Source organism: Oncorhynchus mykiss, chromosome 2, assembly GCF_057628025.1.
Source record: "Oncorhynchus mykiss isolate SJ-2025 chromosome 2, ASM5762802v1, whole genome shotgun sequence".
Classification (NCBI taxonomy): Eukaryota; Metazoa; Chordata; class Actinopteri; order Salmoniformes; family Salmonidae; genus Oncorhynchus; species Oncorhynchus mykiss.
Window position 1 is genome coordinate 68,489,848 of NC_143023.1, and position 25,381 is coordinate 68,515,228.

Sequence of the window (25,381 nt, forward strand, 5' to 3'; positions counted from 1 at the left end):
AGAAATACAAATAAAGTAAGAAATGTGTCTTATCGAGGATTTACGAAGGTGGCCTGAGGTGACTTGGATTACATAAAGATAAAATACAAGAGTTCTTGCTACAGCAAAAGAGCAGGTGTTCCTAATGTTTTTACACTCCGTGTATATTTAATTAGCTCACTTATCCATATGCATATTGTATTTGCATATTTTAATGTCAGACAAGTATTGTTAGTGTTGTACCTATTCTCATCTCTTACATTTTGTTGGTGTAACATATAGTTTGTTAGACCACAACAGTTTGTTAGACCACATTGGGCCTCTCTTTACACTAAACTACTTGTGAAGCAGTGAAGACCTCTGTTAGTGAAGAACATACACACTTATTTTGACCTATTTTAAAATACTCTGACTTAAACCCTGTAGACAGCTGTGAGACAGACACAAATTAGAGGAAGAGTAGTATAAAGCAGTGTCTTTTCACAAGTTGGCACCAGGCCTTGGGTTTGTGTTGCAGCTCAGGAATCAGAACTCACAGGCTGCTCTACAGCGTTACACCTCACACTGCCTGCCCATGTCAGTCTGACTGAACCTAACACCCTGCCAACCTGACACACAGAACCTTACACTAGCCCTACCCAGCCCAGCAATACAGAACCTTACACTAGCCCTACCCAGCCCAGCAATACAGAACCTTACACTAGCCCTACCCAGCCCAGCAATACAGAACCTTACACTAGCCCTACCCAGCCCAGCAATACAGAACCTTACTCTAGCCCTACCCAGCCCAGCAATACAGAACCTTACACTAGCCCTACCCAGCCCAGCAATACAGAACCTTACACCAGCCCAGCCCAGCAACAGATCAGAGCCCACCAGCCCAGTACTGCCCCCTGTCTGCTAGCAGAGTTCCTCCTTACCCAAAGCTCCTCCCTCCACCTCAGTCACCTCCATTAGAGAAGTGAACGTGTTGTACTCTGGCAGAAGGCTGAATTATTAAAGCCCCTCACTCGGGGTTAAAAGTCGGCTCTGGACTCCTGACCCCAGGGTCACAGGATCGCGGCTTCAAGGCCAGGCTGAGAGTGGAGCTCAGTGCGCTGACCTTGACTGACCTGTGCTCTGTGTCTGACCCGGATCGACCTGGGCAAGACTGGGCCTCTGGACCACCCCAGGTAGAGGGCAGAATACAGGATACATGCATTAAACAAGAGCAGGTCATTTGTTAGACGCTGTGTGTTCCACTGTAAACCTGACTGCATTGCACGCCTTCCTGCATGTGTGCTGCTGAGAGAGAGGAGAGAGGAGAGAGAGAGTGGAGAGAGAGAGAGGAGAGAGAGAGAGAGAAAGAGAGAGAGAGAGAAAGAAATAGGCTACCTGCCATTGCCCCTACTGTGCTCCTCAATTATACACCCACCAGGGCAGCTAAATACATTAGGCTGGATGCATAGTTTCAAACACACACATGTTCTGCCCAAATACATTAGGACAAAGCCTGTTATTAATATTTGATTGAACTCTCCTTCTGTCCTTTGTATCTTCTGGTGACTTTGCTATAGTGAGGATGGAGGCAGTGGGACTCTCGTCTAATTACTGTTATTAAACTTAATATTTTCCTCCCATCAGTGTGGAGCAGAACTTGGAAATGGGTTTGTGGGAACATTTACATTTTTAAAGCTCCGTCTACTCAGGTACACTACATGGCCAAAGGTATGTGGCCACCTGCTCGTCGAACATCTAATTTTTGTAATTATTTTTTATTTAAACTTTATTTAACTAGTTAAGAACAAAATCTTATTTTACAATGACGGCCTACCCTAGCCAAACCCTCCCCTAACTTGGACAATACTGGGCCAATTGTGCGCTGCCCTACAGGACTCCCAATCATTGCTGGTTGTGATACAGCCCTGGATCGAACCAGGGTCTGTAGTGATGCCTCTAGCGCTGAGATGCAGTGCCTTAGTCCGCTGCACCACCCGGGAGCCCCAAAGTCATGGGCATTAATATGGAGTTGGTCCCCCCTTTGGTGCTAGAACAGCCTCCACGACTTTTAGTGCTACATGCTTCAGCACTTGGCAGTCCCGTTCTGTGAGCTTTTGTGGCCTACCACTTTACAGCTGAGCCGTTGTCGCTCCTAAACGTTTCCACTTCACAATTACTGCAGTTACAGTTGACCGGGCAGCTCTAGCAGGGCAGAAATTTTACGAGTCACTGAGCTCTTCAGTACAGGCCACTCTACTGCTGACGGTTGTCTATGGAGATTGCATGGCTGTGTGCTCGATTTTATACACCTGTCAGCAACGGGTGTGGCTGAAATAGCAGAATCCACTAATTTGAAAGGGTATCTACCTTAAAGTGGATACAGACTTAAAGTGGAACTGACAGCATTTTAGCAACATAAAATCTTATTAAAATATGTTCATATACACCCATAGGAAGAATATGACACTTTAAATATTCTGACAAGCGAACATTCTTAGAATGTTTGGGAATTATGTATACTAAGGTATTTGTGAAATTCTAGAACAATATATAGTGGAAAAGCTGCCGTGCATTTGGACAATTACTAGACACTGCAGTAAATAAAACCTCATAAAAACATCTGTCTCCGCTAGGACCATAGTCTACACAGACTGGTGCACCATAGCCAATCAGAGCTACTGTAGGCCTTTATGCAAACAAGACATTTGCCACACAAAGCCTGCCATCGTTCACTTTGAACTGGACTGGGTGTTTACAGGCATTTGCAGCAATTAGATTATTTTAACGCATTCGGCAAAAACTAAACCATAATGGTATTCTGCAAATATGTCAATACCACATATTTACCTCTTACATTTGGGAACTTTACAGTCTTATTGATCAAACAACCATGAAAAGGTAGATTCTCTCTCGCGCAGTTATGCACATCAACAAAAACAACAACTAATGCTAGTCACAATGGCCAGCTAGCTACTTCCGGACACAAATAAGAGAACATCTCACTCTGAGCATTTTACTCACCTAAGCAGAGCTCGTTAGCTAGGCTGTTTACATGTTATCTAGAGCTTTTGTGACTAAATTACTTTTTTTGACTATGTTTACTGACACGAACATATTCAGTGGGTGTTGAGCGACTCTGGCACACTCAGACGATAGTGCTCTGAAATCGGAGTAGATAGCCAGGGTGAATTTGCAAACGCAAGAGATATGCTAACTGGATACTGTAAAAGTCGTTCAATTTCTTGCTAGCTAACCAAATGACACCTGCATCTCTAGCTGTGTATCGGAAAAAGTAAATCACTCACCCACTTCTCCAATGACATGACATCCTCCTAGCAGCTACAGTGGTTCTTCCTTTAAAAGTTTTGAGCTTATGCCGTGACCGTTTGTGGTAGATGGTGGCAGATTGTGGTACATTGCATCATTCTGGCAACAATGGCTGACACTTACATAATGTGCCATAGAATTGTGTGGCACCCTGCAAGCTGTGCTGCAGTATGCTGCAACTTTTAAAGGAAGAATCACTGTAGCTAGCTATCTAGCTAGTTTGATTGTATTGACATGCCCTGCCTTAGTTACATTCGTCTGTTTTTGTACAAAATATTGAGTAATTGAAATTGAATCAGTGCATCCCGAATGGAGGCAGCAAACAATGTACCAGGCCAGCTGCGATTACCAACAAATATGTTGGTGAATCATATTAATCATGCATTAAACTGCATCCACCTATTCTGCCAACAATGCTTAGTGTACATCATGGAACGTTGAGTCAAATAGAACCTATTTTTAAAACCTGTTTATAAAGTTGGTTTTGTTGCATAAACTGGGAATTTGATATTTTTTTACTGATATTATGATTGTCTGTGTAACGATTGTTGTTGGAAGGATCGGACCAAGGTGCAGCGAGGAAGGCGTTCATCATATTTATTAATGTGAACCAGCAACAAAACAAATAAAACGTAACAAAACGACCGCACAGCTTTGTAGTGCAAAAGGCTACAATACAAAAACAAGATCCCACACACAACAGGTGGAAAAAGGCTGCCTAGGTATGATCCCCAATCAGAGACAACAATAGACAGCTGTCTCTGATTGGGAACCATACCAGGCCAACATAGAAAATAAAAAACTAGACTACCCACCCTAGTCACACCCTGACCTAACCAAAATAGAGAAATAAAAGGTTCTCTAAGGTCAGGGCGTGACAGTCTGTTTGTTCCATATCTGCAAAGTAGTTAAAACACTGTCAGTTCCACTTTAAAGAACTAGAGCTGACATATTTAAAATTCCTCAAGCTCTCAGATCCAGAGCCCAACGTTCATTATGTCTGAAAACAATAGATACGGACACACGACACATAAAGCATGGAGCTTGCAGTATGGATTTGACTGTTGACCTTGACCATTGCTGGAATAGAGGACGCTTTCCATTTAGCAAAGTGTGATGTTGTTTATGTGTGTGCATCTGTAGTTAATGAATAAAAAATCACTCAAACAGGTAGTGTACATGAAATACATGATACGTTACAGAACAACACAGAGTAAATGAATATCAACTATACTGAACAAAAAATAGAAATGCATCATGCAATAATTTCAATGAGCCGGATGTGGAGGTCTTGGACTGTCATGGTTACACTGTCACACCCTGGTCTTAGTATTTTGTGTTTTCTTTATTATTTTGGTTAGGCCAGGGTGTGACATGGGTTTATTATGTGGTGTGTTTTGTCTTGTTTTTTTTTGTAGGTATTGGGATTGTGGTATAGTGGGGTTGTCTAGTATAGTCTATGGCTGTCTGGAGTGGTTCTCAATCAGAGGCAGGTGTTTATCGTTGTCTCTGATTGGGAACCATATTTAGGCAGCCATATTCTTTGAGTGTTTTGTGGGTGGTGGTTCCTGTCTCAGTGTTTGTTTGCACCAGATAAGGCTGTTTAGGTTTTCATGGTACGTTTCTTGTTTTGTATTGTTTGTGTTTATTATTTTTATTAAACATGAATCGAAATAACCACGCTGCATTTTGGTCCTCTCCTTCGACGGAAGAAAACCGTAACATACACATGGTCTTGTCACACCCAGATCTTTTTCACCTGTCTTGGTGATTGTCTCCACTCACCTCCAGGTGTCTCCTGTTTTCCCCATTAGTCCCTGGTGTATTTATCCCTGTGTTTCCTGTCTCTCTGTGCCAGTTCGTCTTGTTTTGCCAGGTCAACCAGCGTTTCTCCTAGCTCCTATTTTTCCCAGTCTGTTTTTTCCTAGCCCTCCTGGTTTTGACCCTTGCCTGTCCTGACCGCCGAATCCGCCTGCCTGACCACTCTGGCTGTCCTGACCTCGAGCCTGCCTATCCCCTGGTACTGTTTGGACTCTGACCTGGTTTATGAAATTCTGGGATCTTTTATTTCAGCTCATAAAACACAGGACCAACACTTTACATGTTGCATTTATATTTCTGTTCAGTATAAATAAGACTTAACGTGGTTACACGTGTCTTCAATTCAAAATAATCTCTCATAGAATAAACTGTGTGTGTGATACACACAGGAGCTTTCTACCAAGTTCTCAAATTCAAGCTGGAACTCAGGCCCAACCTAAATTAACTTTTCTTTGCACTTTGCTAGTTAAAACAATAGGCAGGAAAACACACCCAGATTCTAGTCTAAATGATAGGAGTGTAGCTCTGTCGCTCCTCTTTGAACTATAGCCGCTGTCCAATGAACAGAATGACACAGTTTCTCTGCAACAATAAATCCATGACACTTACATATAAAATAGAACAGATAAAAAGTAATAGTTCTTTAACTCTTGAAACAATCCAAATATGACAATTTAATTCACATAGTAACATTTTGTCGATTCAAGTTTCATCAGTCTTCACACCTCACCTGGTGTCAGTGACCCCAGAAATTCTGTTGGAACGTCTTAGAGATTGCCACAGATAAATTGGCTCTCACCTTTATCACCTTCTCAAATTTTTCCACTACATTTTCCCCCATGGATTGCATTCATGCATTGCAGAAGACAATCAGAGGAACCAGAGAAATATGGGGAGAGAGGTGACTAGACTAAAAAAAAAATAGCTTGGGTCCATGTAATAGCTACTTCCCAAAAGCTTGCCAGGACACAGTCGAGACACTCAACAAGACAGTCGCCATCTACTTGGCCTGCATTAACTTCTTGTCCATGGTCGTTAGGGGCCCGGTACTCTCCTCATAGAAGGTGTCCTCCCACCAGGGGCCAACGTCAGTCTCCAGGGGTACCCTGCCTAGAATGGTCAGCTGTCCCAACGTGGAATCCTCCATCAGAAGGTGTGTGGCTTAGCTGGACAGGTCAGGCCCCATCATCTGAGTCTGTTTCACGTTGACAACGCACCACTTGTTTGTGAAAGACTTTGAAAACATTCGAAATGGCAGTACAAGTAAACACATCATGATATCATCCTCTGCAATCTATGACAAATACAGATTATGAAATAAATGTCTCATGACAATAAATTGGGAATAAAGTTTCAATATCATGAATATGAAAACTAGCCCACAAAGGTATCCCATCAACTGCCTGATCCAAACAGATGACGAGTTAGGAGACACATGATCTGGATGAAGGAAACGAGCACAACATGAAACCATACCATCCAACATCATTTCAAATCCAAATTCTAAAAATATACAGTAAAGAACAATTAGTGCTCCCTCCTTTTAGAGGGATGAGTTTGGAAACAAATGAGAACACTAGAAAACAATTAGTATAGTGTTGAGCAAATACCTTCCCACCCCTATTGTACAGAAAGTAAATGAGTACAATCAAATCCTAGAATATTAAAATCAGAGAAACAAGGCATAAGAGGCTATATCAAATAAGTTCCGAAAATGTTCTGGCACGGTGAAAATTACAATCAATGTTAAGATTTATATTTCCACATTCTCAGCAGACAAATGATAAAAGCAATTGTGTTGTAAATTTCAGACTGGTTTCTAAACCAGCACAGGTCTTGACCCAAGGACTCTTGGGTCAAGGCTTTTTATGCTATTACTTCTCTCCCTCTCTGATCATGACTAGAATTATGCCTTGTAATGCTTGTTAATGCCTTCTAACTTCAGCTTATGCCTTGCATAATGTAATCATTCACTTTACAAAGTAATTAAATACATTTGCATTGAGAATTCCATTCTCAGACATTTCTTGATTGCAAATATAATGTTAAATGGAGTCAGATAAACATTTTATTAGGCTAATTGCAAATTTGAATCATGGGTCGCATGTGTGGTATAAATACAATACATAGGACAAATATTACCCCAGTCTCCGTGTGTGTACGTGTTATACTGTATCGTATCTCTCCGTCACCCTTCCCCCACCCTACTCATCTGCGGCTCCCATCATGCTCATTCGACATCCCCAACACACACACCACGGGATCTGTCCATCCTCTTTTCTCTCCCTGTTCACAGGGGAAAGAGGAAGGAGCCAGGCCTAGATACCACTCTCTTGGGCCGTGTCTGTGTGTGTGGTGTTGTTATGCAGTTGTTAAATCTGTCACATTCATTTTTTTGTTGTAGTTCTTGTCCATAGGTTAATGTATGGATTATCTGTGTAATTGTTGCTTGGTGTGTGTGTTTTGTGTGCTTGCGTGTGTGATGTGTTGTGTTGTGTGGTGTGGTGTGATGTGTTTTGTGTGATGTGATGTGGTGTATGTGTGTTGTGTGTGTGTGATGTGTTGTGTGTGTGTGTGATGTGATGTGTGTGTGTGTGATGTGCTGTATGTGTTGTGTGTGTGTGATGTGTGTGTGTGATGTGTTGTGTGTGTGTGTGTGTTTGATGTGTTTCCCAGGTTGAGACGTCCACTGAGAACTGATGAAAGGAACGAGGCCTGTGACTGATTCGTTCATCCTGATCAGGGGAATTCTACCTCTGTCTTTTTCTCTTTCTCAGTCTCTCTGTCTCTTCCACTCTAAGCATATGACCCACTTTTTACTACAGCCCCCCCCCCGCCCCCCCCCCCCCCCTCCCTCCCCCAGAAGATTGGCCTACAGAGAACTGGACAGGGGACAGAGAGGGAGAAAGAGCAGAATTACTATGAATAAATGTTCGTAATTGTATTGTGAATGTTCACGAACGCGCCCCTGCGTGTGTGTGTGGGGGTGGATATGTGAGAGAGAGAAGCGAGGAAGAGAATGATGCTGTCATGGTATGTTGGCACCACTGACTCGGTCTTTGTGCTGTGAAAGGCAGCCATTCTGGGTGTGTGAGTTAGTTTTTGTCTGTGGCTCTGGAGGAGGTGAGAGGCTGTCTTTCAAAGGGACTCTGTACTGAGAACACAAGGCCTCAGCGTTTAGGACAACACAGTCAGGAGAGAGGGAAGAAAAGAGCCCTTTGTCCAGACCAGATAGAGGCGGAATACTGGGCAAGCTTTGAAGTGCTGTACAGAAAGCATGCGAATCATGCATCTTTTTACACAGGACAAGCAAGATATTGACTACTCACTGTGATAAGTAACTCGGGCTCTGCTAAATATTCACACAACGTTATGGTACATGCTTGTCGATTCACTGAAGCCATCTGTGCAGCAGACTAGGCCAGGTACACGGAGGCCCTTTCCTGGAACTCAGAGGCAGACCCCAACCACACTCAGACCCATGTATCAGGGGGAAGGAGGAAAAAACCTGGGTACCTTCCTCCTGATACATGTATTGTACCAACAACACAGAGATCAATGTCATCAGCTACTCATATTGCAAGATGATTTGAACTGAGAGGTTCAGAAATCACTTCCTTTGTCAGTGTGATGTGCCACCATGGCAGGATGGGGCCCGTTCTGCTGCTGCGCTGTAACGCCGTGCGGGAGGTAAAAGAGTGAGATGGAAAGAGAGCGAGAGAGAGAGAGAGGAGAAGGCCATTAGCATTCACAGGGTGTTGTTTGGTGCTGGCGCCGTCCCTCTGCGCCGAATCAGGCGTCGTTGATTAATTTCAGCCTATTAGCACCCCCCTTTCCTCATCTCCCGCCTCTCCCAGGTTAATTCCATGCCAGCGTGCGGAGTCGGGGGCTGCTGGTGTGAGCGATGGAAGAGGGGTTGCCAGGGAGCATGTTGTTGTCAGGACTGTATTAATGAGCACACCACTCTGGTCCTATGGACAGGGGGACTGTGTTTCTGGCTGCGTGCGTTTGCTCTGTCGAGGCCTGGCCTAGTTTCTCCTCTCATCAGGGATCCAAGGGCTGATGCAGATCACCTGACAGTGGCCCGAATGCTCAACCCTGGGTATGTGTGGGTGTGTGTGGGGGATGTGTGGAATTGACAGAATGGTAGAAATTGTGTCATATTTAGTGTGGAGACAACAAACCTATGGTGCTATTAACCTTCCTGTAAATGGTGTGGTCTATATATTATCTTGGGCCAAAGTTTCTGTTATACTGAGTTTTCACTGGTTTTTCACGCTCAACAGTTTCCCGTGTGTATCAAGAATGGTCCACCATCCAAAGGACATCCAACCAACTTGACACAACTGTGGGAAGCATAGTCCGTTCCGTATATGTTCTGTAGTATTAGGTTTCTCCCCCCTTGATAAAAGGTACCATCTCTTAAATGTTGGATCACATCCTGCAAGAATTACAGACCTTTTAAAGGATCTTTCACACACTTTGTTAGCATCCCAGTGTAAGAAGTGAGGTCAGATAGTGGGTAGAGGCCTGTGGTAGAGGCCTGCCAGGCTCTGAAGGCATTCCTCTGCAGGAGCCTCTGCTGCATGCCCATCCTCCACAGCTGGCCACAGCACATCTGGCCTCCACAGCTGGCCACATCACACCTGCCCTCCACATCTGGTCACAGCCCACCTGGCCTCCACATCTGGCCTCCACAGCTGGCCACAGCCCACCTGTTCTTCACAGCTGGTCACAGCCCACCTGGCCTCCATAGCTGGTCACAGCCCACCTGGCCTCCACATCTGGCCTACACAGCTGGCCACAGCCTACCTGTCCTTCACAGCTGGTCACAGCCCACCTGGCCTCCACAGCTGGTCACAGCCCACCTGGCCTCCACAGCTGACCACAGCCCACCTGGCCTCCACATCTGGCCTCCACAGCTGGTCACAGCCCACCTGGCCTCCACAGCTGGCCTCCACAGCTGGCCACAGCCCACCTGTCCTCCACAGCTGGTCACAGCCCACCTGGCCTCCACATCTGGCCTCCACAGCTGGACACATCACACCTGGCCTCGCCTCCATACAGAATGTGCACACCTGGATGCTTCTCACTTGATTAATCTGTTTCATTTAGAGAAGCTCATAACAGCTAGGAACATTCCAGTGTCCTCCATCATCAGTACTAGCACAGCTTAAACAAGTGCTGTGTGAGAGATGAGACAGTACACAGGTGAAGGGTTGTGTGTGGACTCTTCTGTGATGATTGAGGGCCAGATCTATGTCTTGTGAGAGGTGTGAAACTAATATTCCCATGAGTATTGGACTGGTTGGTTAACTTGGTTTAGGTTATTGGTGTCAGTTGAGCCTGTGAGGCTTTATTAAAATCTGTCATCAATATCCCATTAACTCCTAGCCCGCCAATCTACTGCATTAGGAACGTCTAATGGCATTAAAGTTTCAGAAGGCCTGGCTTCACTGTGGCACTTGACGCTTTGCATCCACAGAAAAGGAAAAAGAAAGAAGCACTGGATATGGAGAAGAGAGTGAGGGACAGCGACACAAAGGTTAAAAGGTAAAGAAAGAAAATAAGGAAAACTGAATTGAGAGGTATAGTGTGAGAAGGAAGCAGAGGGAGAGGGGATCAGGCTAGTCTCCGTGGATGTGGTGATGAGGTCCAGTACAGGAGTGGGCGGCTAGCTCCGGCTTAAGCAACCCCGCACCCCTCCGTAGCCTGCTGAATTATTCACTAACCCCCCCCCCCCCGCTGGGACAGAGTGGCGACACGGAGGTCCGCCCACCCTGACCTGTGAGTTTAGAGCTGTGTCACCGCCGCTCCGCACACGAGGGTTCACGACTCCAGCCTCGGCATACACTTGTCTTCATCGAACCGATTACCTCTTAACACTGTGGTTGATGGGACACACACAGAGACTGTGGTGGACAGACAAAGATGTGGCGGCGCCACCAGCGGATGACCCCATGACCCTACAGAGCTCCGAGGGATGTTCTCCTGGTAGCAGGGCTGACCTCTCTCTGCTCATTAACACCGTAGATCACAGGACAGGTCCCCTGAACGGAAGAAAGTTACTCTACCCTCTCTTCAGAATGTAGTCATCAGCATAATTGTTCAGTGAAAGTGAAAATGTACTTTTGAGTTTCTGTAGCTTTATTACTGTATCTGTTATGCAGTATCTTTGTATTCACACTGACTACACAAAACATGAACAATATCTGCTCATACCATGACAGGCTGGCCAGGTGAATAGATGAAGGGGAGGAGACCGGTTAAATACGTATTTTTAAGATTCAAGACAATTGAGACACGGATTGTGTATGTGTGCCATTCAGAGGGTGAATGGGAAAGAGAAAAGATTTCAGTGCAGGGTTTGGTAGTGGGTGCCAGGTGCACTGGTTTGATTCAAGAACTGCAATGCTGCTGTTTTTTTCACGTTCAACAGTTTCCTGTGTGTATCAAGAATAATCCACCACCCAAAGGGCATCCAACCAATGTGACACAACTGTGGGAAGCATTGAAGTCAACATGGGCCAGCCAGTATCCCTGTGGAACGTTTTTGACTCATGTAATGTTGTGTGATCTGTTGTCTTCCTCAGGTAATGTGTAATGTTGTGCGATTTTCTGTCTTCCTCAGGTAAGCGACTGCAGGAGTGGATCAGTGTAGTTCTGTGCCTCTCTCTCTTCATCATCAACCTCTCCTTCCTTCTCCTCAACTTCTCCACTGTGCACATCTACAAAATCATCTTGGGCATCCGTGAGTTTCTCTAACACATTTTTTTGGTTTCTGTTTGAAATGACCTTGAGATAGTCTGCAAATACATTACGCCTCCAAAACATTTGTTGTCTGATATTATGGCAAAAGATTTGGTAAAATACTTTTCCCTCCTTTGTTCCCCACTACAGTAATGGGGATAGTGATGGCGGACTTTGCATCTGGTATGGTGCACTGGGGAGCAGACACCTGGGGCTCTGTGGACATCCCTGTCCTTGGGAAGGTAAGGGACAGGATTCTGAGTTCAAGGTCTTTCCCAGACCTTAGACTCATCATTTGACTCTTGAGAAGGATTACAAATTTCTATAGTGCCTTCAGAAAGTATTCACACCCCTTGACTTTTTCCACATTTTGTTGTGTTACAGCCTGAATTCAAAATTGATTAAATGTAGATTGTGTCACTCGCCTACACAATACCCCATAATGCCAAAGTGGAATTTTTGGCAATTTTTTACAAATGAATAAAAAGTGAAAAGCTGAAATACCTTGAGTCAATAAGTATTCAAGCCCTTTGTTATGACAAGCCTAAATATGTTCAGGAGTAAAAGTGTGCTTAACAAGTAACATAATAAGTTGCATGGATTCACAATGTGTGCAAAAATAGTGTTCAACATGATTTTTGAATGACTAACTCAGCTCTGTACCCCACACATACAATTATCTGTAAGGTCGAGCAGTGAATTTTAAACAGATTCAACCACAAAGACCAGAGAGGTTTTCCAATGCCTCACAAAGAAGGGCACCTATTGGTAGATGGGGGAGAAAAAGAAGAAGCAAACATTGAATTTCCATTTGAGCACCCAGTCACTACAAAGATAAATTAATACTGCCCAAAAGGTGGCAACGCAATTAACTATTTTGCTGTTTTTGTTTTGGACAAATCCAATGAAACACTCTCCATATTTCCAAGCATAGTGGTGGCTGCATCATGGTATGGGTATAATTGTAATTGATAAGGACTGGGGAGTTTTTCAGGATAAAAAATGTACGGAATAGAGCTATGCACAGGCAAAATCTTAGAGGAAAACCTGGTTCAGTCTGCTTTTCACCAGACACTGGGAGATGAATTCACCTTTCAGCAGGACAATAACCTAAAACAAGGCCAAATCTACACCGAAGAAGATAATGAATGTTCCTGGGTGGCCGAATTACAGTTTTGACTTAAATATGCTTGAAAATCTATGGTAAAAAATGGTTCTCTAGCAATGATCGACAACGAATTTGACAGAGCTTGTATAATTTTTTTAAAGAATAATGCATTTTTTAAAGAATAATGGGGAAATATTGTACAATCCAGGTGTGCAAAGCTCTTAGGCTTACCCAGAAATACTCACCGCTGTAATCGTTGCCTAAGGTGATTCTAACATGTATCGACTCAGGGGTGTGGATACTTATGTAAATTAGATATTTCTGTATTTAATTTTCAATAAGTTTACAAACATTTTTTATTCAGGCTGTAACACAGCAAAATGTGGAATAAGTCAAGGGGTATGAATACTTTCTGAAGGCACTGTACATATCAGTCATATGAGGGATTGTTAGGCAAAACATTATGTAATCCCATTTCTCAATGAGCTATATCAGTGGTCACACCTACACTGTCTGTATACATTACCTGTACTTCTGCAAACCACCGCCCAGCACACCCACCGTCCTGCACCTGTGCTGAGAAGGCCACAACCAACCAGTCTCCCCCTTCCTGTCACCCCTACACCCCAGTTGTGTGAAGGGCACAGCCATCCAGGGTTATTACCATACAGTAGCTCTGGATTTTGTTGGTCTTTTGTGGTTCATCCTCCCTTGGCCACTCTAAGCAAAATGTCATTCTATCCCTCAGGATATACCACTACAGTACATTTCTGCCTGCCCCCCCCCCCCCCCCCCCCCCCCACGCCAGCCACCACCACCACCACAACCACCCCACCCACTCCTCTGGGGCTGGGGTTCTAGCACCCTGGGCTCCGTATTAATGCATGAGCACAACTTGGTCATGCTCCCCTCTCCCAATTAAAGAAAAGGTCACTCTTATCCTGTCCAATTAAAAGAGCACCTGGCCCTTATGTTGTGCAGTGTGGTGGGTGTCGTCTTTGAGGTGATGAATCGCTGGGTCTGTGTGTATATCTGCTGATGATGGGGTGTATTGTTCTATTGTCAGGGGTCAGGGGACAGGGGGAGAAAAGGAATTGGCATTTTAATCTCCAGCTCTGCTTATGATCAGTATATGTAATGGCATCACTGATCTTCACAGTGATTTATGTTATTCTGCGTACATTATATTATGTATCGTATTTTGACTGTAAACAGACTGTTTCTATGACCAAAGCACAGCTGTGTGGTGAAGTCAGGTGTACAGACAGTACCAGAGTCATTCTACCTCAAAAAGCACAATAGAGGTTTGACACCCACCGTCTTCGATTGTTCTGAAATTGTTTCTGTGGTTAGAAACAGAAAAGATAAGCATTTCTGCAACATTATTTTATATATATATAATTTGATCTCTGAGAAATTGAGCTAATTGATTGCACCCAAATTGGCACTTTCAACTATAGGATTCATATAATATTAAATAAATGTAGTATCCAACATCCGATTTGCACAAGAAACTCTTCTTAACAATAATTCAAATGTGAGCAATCCAAATAAATGGTCAAAGCCCACCGCAATGACCAGTGTACAGTATCCGTTCTCTATGATTGACAAGCTGTGACTTGGTGTATTGTTTATTCTTACTGGCAATATTTTTTTCCCCTGTTCAGAGAAATTAGCCATTGATGTGGCTTGCATTTTTCCCATAGATGAAGTGAAAGTACCAGGTTTTGCCCACTAGAAGCCGCTGTTCCTGCTACTGCCCTTTTTATCTATTATATTATATGAGATCTATACATTGAAATGGACAACTTGGGTGCAATGAATTAGCTTAATTTTTCAGAGTTCAAATAGTCTATCAACTAAAGAATGTTGCAGGAATGCTTATCTTATCTGTTTCTAATTACTGCTATGGTCCTTGGTGGTCCTTGGTGGTCCCCGGTTTTATGGGGGAGGGTCGTTAGCGAAATGGGACACACCTGGGGGAGGGTGTGTCTCAGGGATGAATACACCTTTCCCCCATACATCGAGGAGACTCTCCAAGCAGACACACTGTTATTTTTGGTTGTGGCATTTTGGGGCTACTTTGTGTTAATTTGTTTTGGCACCTCTCAACACCCCTCATTATCACCATCTATGCACGCATCCACTCACCCAGGTGTGTACCATTTCGCTGACGAACCTCCCGGCTCCGCCCACCGACATCCGATTTAAGGAAAACAAGAGCAAAGAGAAATAATTTGGCAAACAGAGTGGGAGGGTCGTCATATTACAGAAAAGGTTTCAGAACAATCTGAGATGGTGGGTGTTATGGCTTTCTGAAATGACAGGAACGACTCACCACATATTAGACTACACATCACTAGGAATATCAGACATAATGTAAAGGAATATACATTCTGAACACCTCGACACCTAGTGTTAAAGGTGTACAATTAAGCAAAAACAAATAGGTAAATAGCCCAATTGTTAGACAGGGACCTTTCTTAAAGATGCGTAGGGGTCTACATGTTGGCTGCTGTATGTTACTGTACTGCAACAAAGGCCTTGTTCTCCTCTGTAATATATTCCTCAAACATACCTGTGCCCTGGTGAGGCAGAGGGGGGCCGTCCTAGCAGAGCAGACTGCCTGCCCCCTGTAGTTCCAGCTAAGGGGCCCGGGCCTGCTGCCTGCACTCCTTTCATCAGCAGCCTGTCTGGTTGGAGTTCCAGAACGGCTCAGTCCCTGTTCAGCCTGCCGCCCCGCCGTGCAGCGCTTACTGCTCTGACTCTGTAACATGGCCGCTGCTCGCTGTCGATCCTTTCGCTGTCTGGGATAATTAGGATTCACCACCTGGGAACGATCGGACTTCAGAAAGAGCGGGGGAATTTACAGACATCTAGAAAGGAGTGCTTTAAGACCCTTAACCAGCAGATTAAAGGAAACACTTAGTGGATGGATACGCCGTTTTGTCCCGAGGTTCAAACAGGAAAACTTCACTTGAGGGAGAATCATTAATGACAGTGATTAGAGGAGAAAAAACTCTAATTGAACGTCTTAAACCAGTTCAGTCCATAGTCGAGGGTGAGGGGAGGGACATTTCCTTTCCATGGCCGGGTAACCAGGACGATGGTAGATGTGAATCCTGATTAGTGAAAGGCAGGCGAGGCAGGCCGTTAAACGATGTGGGATTAGTGCTGGTGTGACTCGGGGCGGCTGCAGTGTGCCGAGGAGTCCACACACCCGCTCTGTGGGCCGTCTGGGGTTTATCACTCCTTTAATCTCACAGACAGACTGGGAGAAGAGAACGAGAGGAACGGAGAGGAAGAGAATTGTCAAAAAATTGACAGATATTGAGACACTGCTGGAGCAAGGGACACTGTGTCCTCAGATATACATGTGATTGAGTTCTGTCCACAAACACAGGATAATACCTTTTTACCGTCAGTGACACGCTATGGTAATTTGGTGCCAAACGATTCCTCTTTTTATGTGGGAAATAAATGACCTTCATTGTGTATTTTCTCTTTGTGCTCATGCGATTCTCTCCCTCTGTCCCTTTCATTTGTGACGCCCACGCTGTTACAAGCAGGTGTCTGTCTCAGCTTAGCGAGGTGCTGGTTGTGAGTGACAGGCACCGCTGTTACAAGGTTTATTATGATGCTGGATCAGAGCCATAGGGCTGTGCAGTTTTATAGCAAGTTATCTCTTTGGTCCTTTTAGCGTGATGGAGAGGCTTCCCCTCCAGCTTTCATGTACACTCCTCTACAGGGCAGTCATGAGTTTAACTGTGAGACCAACTCCAACCTCTAACCCAGTGGTTCCAAAACTACGTGGTGTCACCTGACATGAAATGTATTCAAATCTGAAAGATACAATTCAACCAGAGAGCACCCTTAGATAATGGGAAAAGGTCGTACTTGACCGTTGCTCTTGAATTATTCCCACGGTGAATGGCTAAGCCCGCTACGCTATATAACCACACACTATTGCAGAGACTTTGATATTACCACCTGCAATTGATATGGTGAAAACAATGAGTGGGGGAGGCAGAGGCACAGCAACTCACATCAGTGCCTTCGTCAGATAACACTGTTGAGCGAAGAATGTGTGCTATTGCTAGAAATGGAATGAAAACTGACTGAACGACTCAAACTCCTCAGCTTCTGCTCTCCAAATGGATGTTAGCTGTGAGGGCCAAGATGCCCATGCATTAACTTTTGTCCGCTACACATGTTGGCGGATTCTATTCACAACATCTTGTTATGTCTCATGATTCCCGAGCATGAAACAGCACAGGGGATGTTCAGTGTGCTGTATGGCTATATTGACGAAACAGATTCGATGGAATCGAATGGTGGGCTTTTTGCCCAGGTGGGGCTCCATCTATGGCGGGACGGTGGGCAGGCCTCTGTCTGCACTCTAGTTATAATTGTGTCTCCCTCTGCCATATGGACACATTGTACGATACACCGAAACAACTTTAACTACATCAAACCACATCCATTGAGCACACGCCTGTTCACAAATCTATGTGGAGATATGGGATCAGAGCATGGCAATGTTATATTTCACACCATGGCTCGTGGTTATCAAGGGGGAGTGTTGGAAATATTTTATTTTTATTTATTTTTACCCCTTTTTCTCCCCAATTTCGTGATATCCAATTGGTAGTTACAGTCTTACAAGGAAATCCCAGCCGGCCAAACCCTCCCCTCATGGGACTCCCGGTTGCAGCCAGCTGCAACACAGCACAGGACTGAACCTGGGTCTGTAGTGATGCCTCTAGCACTGCGATGCAGTTCCTTAGACCGTTGCCCCACTCGGGAGGTCGGAAATAATTCTTATTGGAGAGAGAGTCTTTCAAAGCGAACCATGTCCCCTTCCCTCGGCTGTGCTTGTTTCTAACAGAACACAGCATCAGTAAGTGTCCCACATGAGTGATGGCTGCTCACCTCCAGCACTTGGAAGAGCACTTTGGGACCTACTTCCCAATCCATTTGACTGTGATCCTGGCTCAGTTGACATACCGGTAAGTGAAATGAAACAGCTGATTGAGCTGTCATGTGACCGAATGCTGCAGACAACGCATTCATGGATCATTGCGGAAGATTTTTGGTTCCTGACTGAAAGGGAATACCCTGCTGTCTCCCTCTGAGCATTAATGCCGCGTTCAAAACAACTGGGAACTCGGGAATCTCAGAATTCCGACTTGGGAACTTGGGCCTCTTTCTAGAGCTCAGACTTTACAACCTGAAGTTCACTGACGTCATGATTTGACCTCTTATTTTTCAGAGTTCCCAGTTGTCTTGAAAGCACCATAGAACTCATGGTACCCTTTGCCAGCTCAAATATGTGTGAAGCTGGATTCAGTGCTCTTGTCTGCATTGAAGCCTAATAATGATCCAGGTTGGATGTGAGAGCAGAGAAGAGTCGACCACTGTCGACCACACCCTCTGACTTTGAGAATTTCCGACATGACATGCATCAAGCACACCCATCTTATTAGTGGTGATGAGATAATTATGTCAGACTAATTTGCAATTGACTGTCATAGCCCCACATTAAAATTACATGATGGTGAGTTGAGAATACAATCAGAAATACTGTTAGAATGTTTTTCAATAGACTGCCATAGCCCCAAATAAACAAGTCAACACTGACTGTTAATTACATATTTTCTTCACATGGTTGGGGTCGTGAGAATTTTCAGATATGAAAATGGGGACATGGGCCAAAAAAGTTTTTGAATCCTTGCTCGAACACAGGTTATCATGTCTCACTCCAGGGTTTAGGATTTATGTAAAAAATCCCATTCCCAACCATAACACACCCCCTGACGACTTACACAATATAGCTTCCAATCCTTACATCCTTCAGCATCTCTTCCCAATGTTTTAATGGACACAACACTGTGTTTTAATGGACACAGCACTGTGTTTTAATGGACACAACACTGTGTTTTAATGGACACAACACTGTGTTTTAATGGACACAACACTGTGTTTTAATGGACACAGCACTGTGTTTTAATGGACACAGCACTGTGTTTTAATGGACACAGCACTGTGTTTTAATGGACACAGCACTGTGTTTTAATGGACACAGCACTGTGTTTTAATGGACACAGCACTGTGTTTTAATGGACACAACACTGTGTTTTAATGGACACAACACTGTGTTTTAATGGACACAGCACTGTGTTTTAATGGACACAACACAATGTTTTAATGGACACAGCACTGTGTTTTAATGGACACAACACTGTGTTTTAATGGACACATCACTGTGTTTTAATGGACACAACACTGTGTTTTAATGGACACAGCACTGTGTTTTAATGGACACAGCACTGTGTTTTAATGGACACAGCACTGTGTTTTAATGGACACAGCACTGTGTTTTAATGGACACAGCACTGTGTTTTAATGGACACAGCACTGTGTTTTAATGGACACAGCACTGTGTTTTAATGGACACAGCACTGTGTTTTAATGGACACAGCACTGTGTTTTAATGGACACAGCACTGTGTTTTAATGGACACAGCACTGTGTTTTAATGGACACAGCACTGTGTTTTAATGGACACAGCACTGTGTTTTAATGGACACAGCACTGTGTTTTAATGGACACATCACTGTGAAAGCTACTCCTACCAACCTAGCACAAGTTCCAATATTTGCCATGGCCCTTCGACCCGTATTTGAACCAGTAACAACACCTGGTGACCATTTTATTGTTTTGGGAAATCTTTGGTATTTTGTTGCCCCTCAGATAATGAGGAGGTGCAGACTAGGTAGACCTCTGTCTGTGACTGCAATTGATAGCCCATCTTACCTTGTGTCTTACATGATTGGATTACACTGAATATTCAGATGTAAGTGAATTATCATAATGATATTCCTCTAACTACCTCCCCTCCTCCTCTATCTTGTTCTCTTTTTCTCCAGGCATTCATCCGCCCATTCCGGGAACACCACATTGACCCCACAGCCATCACTCGACATGACTTCATAGAGACCAATGGGGACAACTGCATGCTTACAATACTGCCCCTGGCACATATGGCCTACAAGTTCCTGACGTACCAGCCAGGTGAGAGAGAGAGAGGGGATGGACACACACACCCATGCATTACAACCTGAACAAGGTCTCATCCATAAAGGATGTGTGTGTGACACAATGTGGAGTGGAGCTGTAGACAGATAGACAGACGCGGGTTACTCTCAGACCATGACAGGGTGATGTGTTTTACGAGAGACATGATGTCAGGGCTTCAGGGTGGCTCGGAGCGAGCCGGAGGTCACTGACCCTGTCATGAGCCGTGTCACAGTAAGAGGAGACAAAGACGGGGCGGAGGGCAGGTAAGCCTTGCGAGGGGACAGGGTGACATCCACACCTATCATGTCTGCTGCTCGCTGAGTGTCAGGGTGAGTGGAGAGGGGGACATGGAGGAACACCAGTGTGAGATTGGAGCCAAACAAACCAGACTTCACCACAACTTTATAGCCTTTCTAGTCATCTCACCAACACTGGTTCTCCAAAATATGCTGATAATATGGTACTGTTTCATACTTGCAAGTGAATGCCTTAAATAATACAAATTGGGCAGTATAAATAGTATAAACTCATTTACATGTGAAGATGCTTCATGTACTGAAACCACCTTGTCATTTTCAGTGAATGTCACAATTATCTCCCTCAACAACAAATCCCTCTCTCTCTCTCAGATGCCCTAGCAGAGACCTACCCCTGGCAGTGCTTTGTGTTTGCACTGGCTGTCTTCGTGACGTTGACCAACCAGATCCATAAGTGGTCTCACTCCTACTTTGGTCTTCCCCGCTGGGTGACGCTGCTACAGGACTGTCACCTGGTGTTACCACGGAAACACCACCGCATCCACCACGTGTCCCCTCACGAGACCTACTACTGCATCACCACAGGTACTGTACAATACTGTACTGACATACCGCCTACTACTTTATCACTTCAGGTACTACACTGAGGATACAAAACATTAAGAACACCTGCTCTTTCCATGACATAGACTGACCAGGTGAATCCAGGTGAAAGCTATGATCCCTTATTGATGTCACTTCAATCAGTGTAGATGAAGGGGAGGAGACAGGTCAAAGAAGGATGTTTCAACCTTGTGACAATTGAGACATTGATTGTGCCATTCAGAGGGTGAACGAGCAAGACAAAATATTGATGTGCCTTTGAATGGGGTATGGTAGTAGGTGCCAGGCGCACAGGTTTATGTCAAGAACTGCAACTCTGCTGGCTTTTTCACGCTCAACAGTTTCCTGTATCAAGAATGGTCCACCACCCAAAGGACATCCAGCCAACTTGACACAACTGTGGGAAGCATTGGAGTCAACATGGGCCAGCATCCCTGTGGAACGCTTTCGACACCTTGTAGAGTCCACGCCCAGACTAATTGAGTCTGTTCTGAGGGGAAAAGGGGGGGTGCAACTCAACATTAGGAAGGTGTTCCTAATGTTTGGTATACTCAGCGGATACACTACTCTGTATATTACCTAAGAGGTACTATACAATACTGATATACTAACTAATATACTTATTAAAAATGCATAGCCACAGGTAATACACAGTACTGTGCTTTACAGTACTGACATACTGGTTACTACTGCATCACCGTGGCTACTGTAACACATTACTGACATACCACCTACTGTAACCACAGCATCACCATGACTACTAACAGTAAGCCACTGCATATTTGCAGAGGAATTGTCACTGATCAAACATTAGTGACCTCTACAGCAGTGCAGTGTGGAACAGTATAGGTAAATTGCAGGGATCCACCTACCAAGAACACTGCAATATCATGCACCATTCCATGCTCATAGAAGCTATCCCCCTTAGACCTACCACTAGAAGAATACATCGAATTTCATATGACAACGTACTAAACACGGGTGAGCTAACGGCTAAACCGATAAATCAAGAAGAATTTTCAAATGGATCTTCCATTGAAAGGTCCATCCATTCAAGATGGCTGCCATCTGTGGGTGGTAGATATAAATAACATGGAAAAGCAATCTGTTTGGTTATGCGTGTGTTTGTAAGCATAGGCCCGAGTAAGAGATCCACATTGAGTATTCAGTGTGTGTCTGAGAGAGTGCACTGGAGAGAGGATGCTTGTGCGTCACCCTGTCCTCCCTATGGAAAACAGATGTGTGTGTGTGCAGAGTGGTGTTTGTCTGTGAGCTCACGCGTGTGCGTTCGTGAGCACGCGTGTGTGTGTGTGAACAATCTTCCTGACACCCTCCTCCCCTCGTCTTCATAGTCCCTAACCTCAGTGGGGGGGGGGGCTGTGATGAGTAGAGTGGAGGGGGGGAGCGGCCACAGGGGAGCACCACAGCTCTGTCCCCACTCCTCCACCTCACCTGCCTGGGTCCCCGCGGCCTGCCGCCTGCCTTTGTGTGCCAGTGGCTGACAATCTCCATGTATATTTAATGCTAACCTGCTGTCAGTGCTAACAAATAGGCCTGCATGGGGAGAGAGAGGAGAAATCAAACAAATAAACGGAGCTGCTTTGCTCTCCTCTTGGAGAGAGAGGTTCACCAGAGGGACCGCAGACACACTGCACGCACAACACACTCTACTCTGTATGCATGCACAGCACTCACTGTATGCCCTCACTCTATGCCCTCACTGTATGTGTATGTACTGTGTGTACAGTATGGATCTCTATAGGCTGTTTGATGTGTGTGCACACAGTCTTTATATATACTGTATCCCTGAATGTGTATTTCTCTATCAATACTGTATATCGGTGTGTGTGTATGTGTGGCAATTCCTACATTGCGTCCAGTATCTTTGTGGATCCAAATAAAGTGTTCAGGTGTGTGTGTGTGTGTGTGTGTGTGTGTGTGTGTGTGTGTGTGTGTGTGTGTGTGTGTGTGTGTGAGCGTGGGTTTGCGTGCGTGTACAACCACGTGCGTTTGCTCCATTCCTTCCCGTGTATGTGTAATACTAGAAACGTATTTGATGTCTAACCCTCCTGGGAGTGGGTGTCTGATTCTATAGCATGGCTCAGGGTGGATGTGAGGTATTTGAGTTCAGCAGGCCCTGTGTGATGTATGGTGTGTGGAGATGCGGTACATATTTATAACTGTAAGTGTGTGCATTACTCTGGTGCCAAAGCCAGATCTCCTTCCTCTCCGCAGGGAGCAAAGATCCTCTGAGAGATTCTGTATCTGCTGCTGCCTGGAACACAGTGTGGTGTGGGGGATGTGTGCATGTTTCATTTGATATCTTCCTTTTGTTAACTTGCCTAATGTATTTCTTCCAAATACCCTCGCTCTCTTTTCATCTTTATTTTTTCCCCCCCATTCCATCCCTCTCTTTCTCAGGGTGGTTGAACTACCCTCTGGACAAGGTGGGCTTCTGGCGGAGGATGGAGAGGTTGATAGAGAGAGTGACAGGTCACACGCCTCGGAGTGATGACATGGAATGGACGAAGAAAATGGAGTGAAGAGCTCGGGGACTCTCTGGACCAGTAGGACAGTGGGGTGGGAGTTTTGGGCTGGTGGACTAAGACTGGGAAGGATTTTTCCTGCTTTTCACCCACTTCCTGTGTCTCTCTTCCTTACCCCTTACACTATAACACGCCTACAGTATATACTTCCTTGTCATGGCACAGCACCTCAGCAATGACACTAGTAATGCGGCCTTCTAGATACTTCCAAGTTCCATCCGTTATTTACTTTTGTTTGCTATTTGCTTTTTCAGTGTTGCAAGAGAAGCAGTCCACAGTCAGACTCTGTTTGCAATAGTAGGTCCAGTGGCAGATCTGGGGTTGACTTTGGAGATTTTTTGTCCTTTTTGTGACCCCATTTCTGTTAACTGCTCATCCTTCCATCCAATGGGCTTGTATCTCCTTACATATCTTAACCAATTAGCTGTTATTTTATTGTGTCAGTGTAAGAGGTTTCTGGAGGATGGGCTCTCCAGGGGACAAACCATGTTGCCTTCTCAGGCATTGTCTTACATGACACAGAGAAAGAGGCTGTCATCTGGATCCAAGTTGAGCTTAATGTAAGAAGGCAATCATATTGCTCCTTACCTAAGTTGGGGGAAAAACAACCAAATGTCTTACCTACAGTATGTATTGGCCTTTTAAATGTATCGATTTTATTTGTTTGATTCATTGGAATTTGTTTTGAAATGATGTTTAGATCAGTCATGGTGGAATGAAACGTTCCAAACAAATGTCCCTCACCTCTAGTAACTACGTGACGATGTTCACAGATTCTTCCCTACTCCTTTGGTCAGGTAAGAGTAGAGAACCGCGGAGGATCAACCAGCAGGCTATTTATTTTGAAGACTGTAATGAAATAATTTCTACCTTCAAAAGGTAAATATCTGCACTTTACTGACTTACCCATAACTATGTTTATAAAAGACAGTCCTGTCAGCACGCACGCATGCACACACAGACACATACGCACACGCAGGTTGACTTTTGTCATGACTCTTGTCCTGGAGGCAGAACTGAGCGATTTCCCCTTAGATAGGCCAGCTGCAGTCAAAACCTGCCACACACACACACAGTTCCTGTCCATCATTGCATTGAATCGCTTGGACAGCTCGAAAGCAGCCATAATACACCCAGCTGAAATAAGTATGGTGTTTTCATCTTTGGGTTCATACCAGCAGCTTTTGGTTTTCTGTCTGGCTTTATAATGTGACATTTTTTATATTAACAGATATAAGATCAGCCTTGAATTGAATTATTACTTCCCATCATGCAACTATTGCTCACAGCTAGTCTGCCTTAATGTTTTTTATCTGCTGTATGATTTAATAAAGCTCTATTAATTGAACTGAAGTTTGTTTGCCCTTTATTTGTTGAAATAATCATTGCTAGATTTTACATGGCTATATACAACAAAGAACCTCAAAATACCAGGAGATGATAGTTAAAGAACGTGAGAAAAATGTACAAGTGTGGTTGTTAACATCGCTTTCCAATAGAAAAGAAAACCTATTTCCTGTAGTTTGTGATTATGCCAATATATGACCATCCAGATGGGCCAATGGGAGCTGCTCAGGCTGGAAATGGTCTATCGATGTGAGACCGACAGGTGATAATCCACCACTCTGCTGCTTCACCAGCTTCCTCTAGTGGCCTAATGGAAACACTGCATATTCTGTCACATTTTACCATGCACTTACAAGTTAGGTTTGAGTCAAGCCAGAGGAAGCGGTGAAGCGAGAGGTCTACGCCTGTCAAAATCTGTCCACGTGGGAATACCACGATAAGCTGCCTTTGGTTCAAAAACTCTCATTGTTAGGGTGGAGACAAGACCATCTCGTCATTATATACAGTATCTCTGGTAAAGTTGAGTTTTTTCCCCCCGTGACTTGACTCGTTGACTTTGTAAATGAATTTGGATAGCTTTTATTT

At 44.5% G+C, this 25,381-nt stretch overlaps 1 protein-coding gene across 2 annotated transcripts in view; it reads left to right on the forward strand.

Annotated features, from left to right (window-relative positions):
• Positions 1–24,797, forward strand: part of peds1a (plasmanylethanolamine desaturase 1a) — a 42,183-nt gene extending 17,386 nt beyond the window's left edge. For both annotated transcript variants that reach the window (XM_090205870.1, XM_021569763.3), the window contains 5 exons: positions 11,738–11,857; positions 12,007–12,098; positions 19,893–20,037; positions 20,673–20,885; positions 23,325–24,797. In XM_090205870.1, coding sequence (XP_090061996.1) covers positions 11,738–11,857; positions 12,007–12,098; positions 19,893–20,037; positions 20,673–20,885; positions 23,325–23,446 — 692 coding nt within the window. In that variant the 3' untranslated portion in view covers positions 23,447–24,797. The remainder of the gene's footprint in view (positions 1–11,737; positions 11,858–12,006; positions 12,099–19,892; positions 20,038–20,672; positions 20,886–23,324) is intronic.
• The last annotated feature ends 584 nt before the right edge of the window (positions 24,798–25,381 follow it).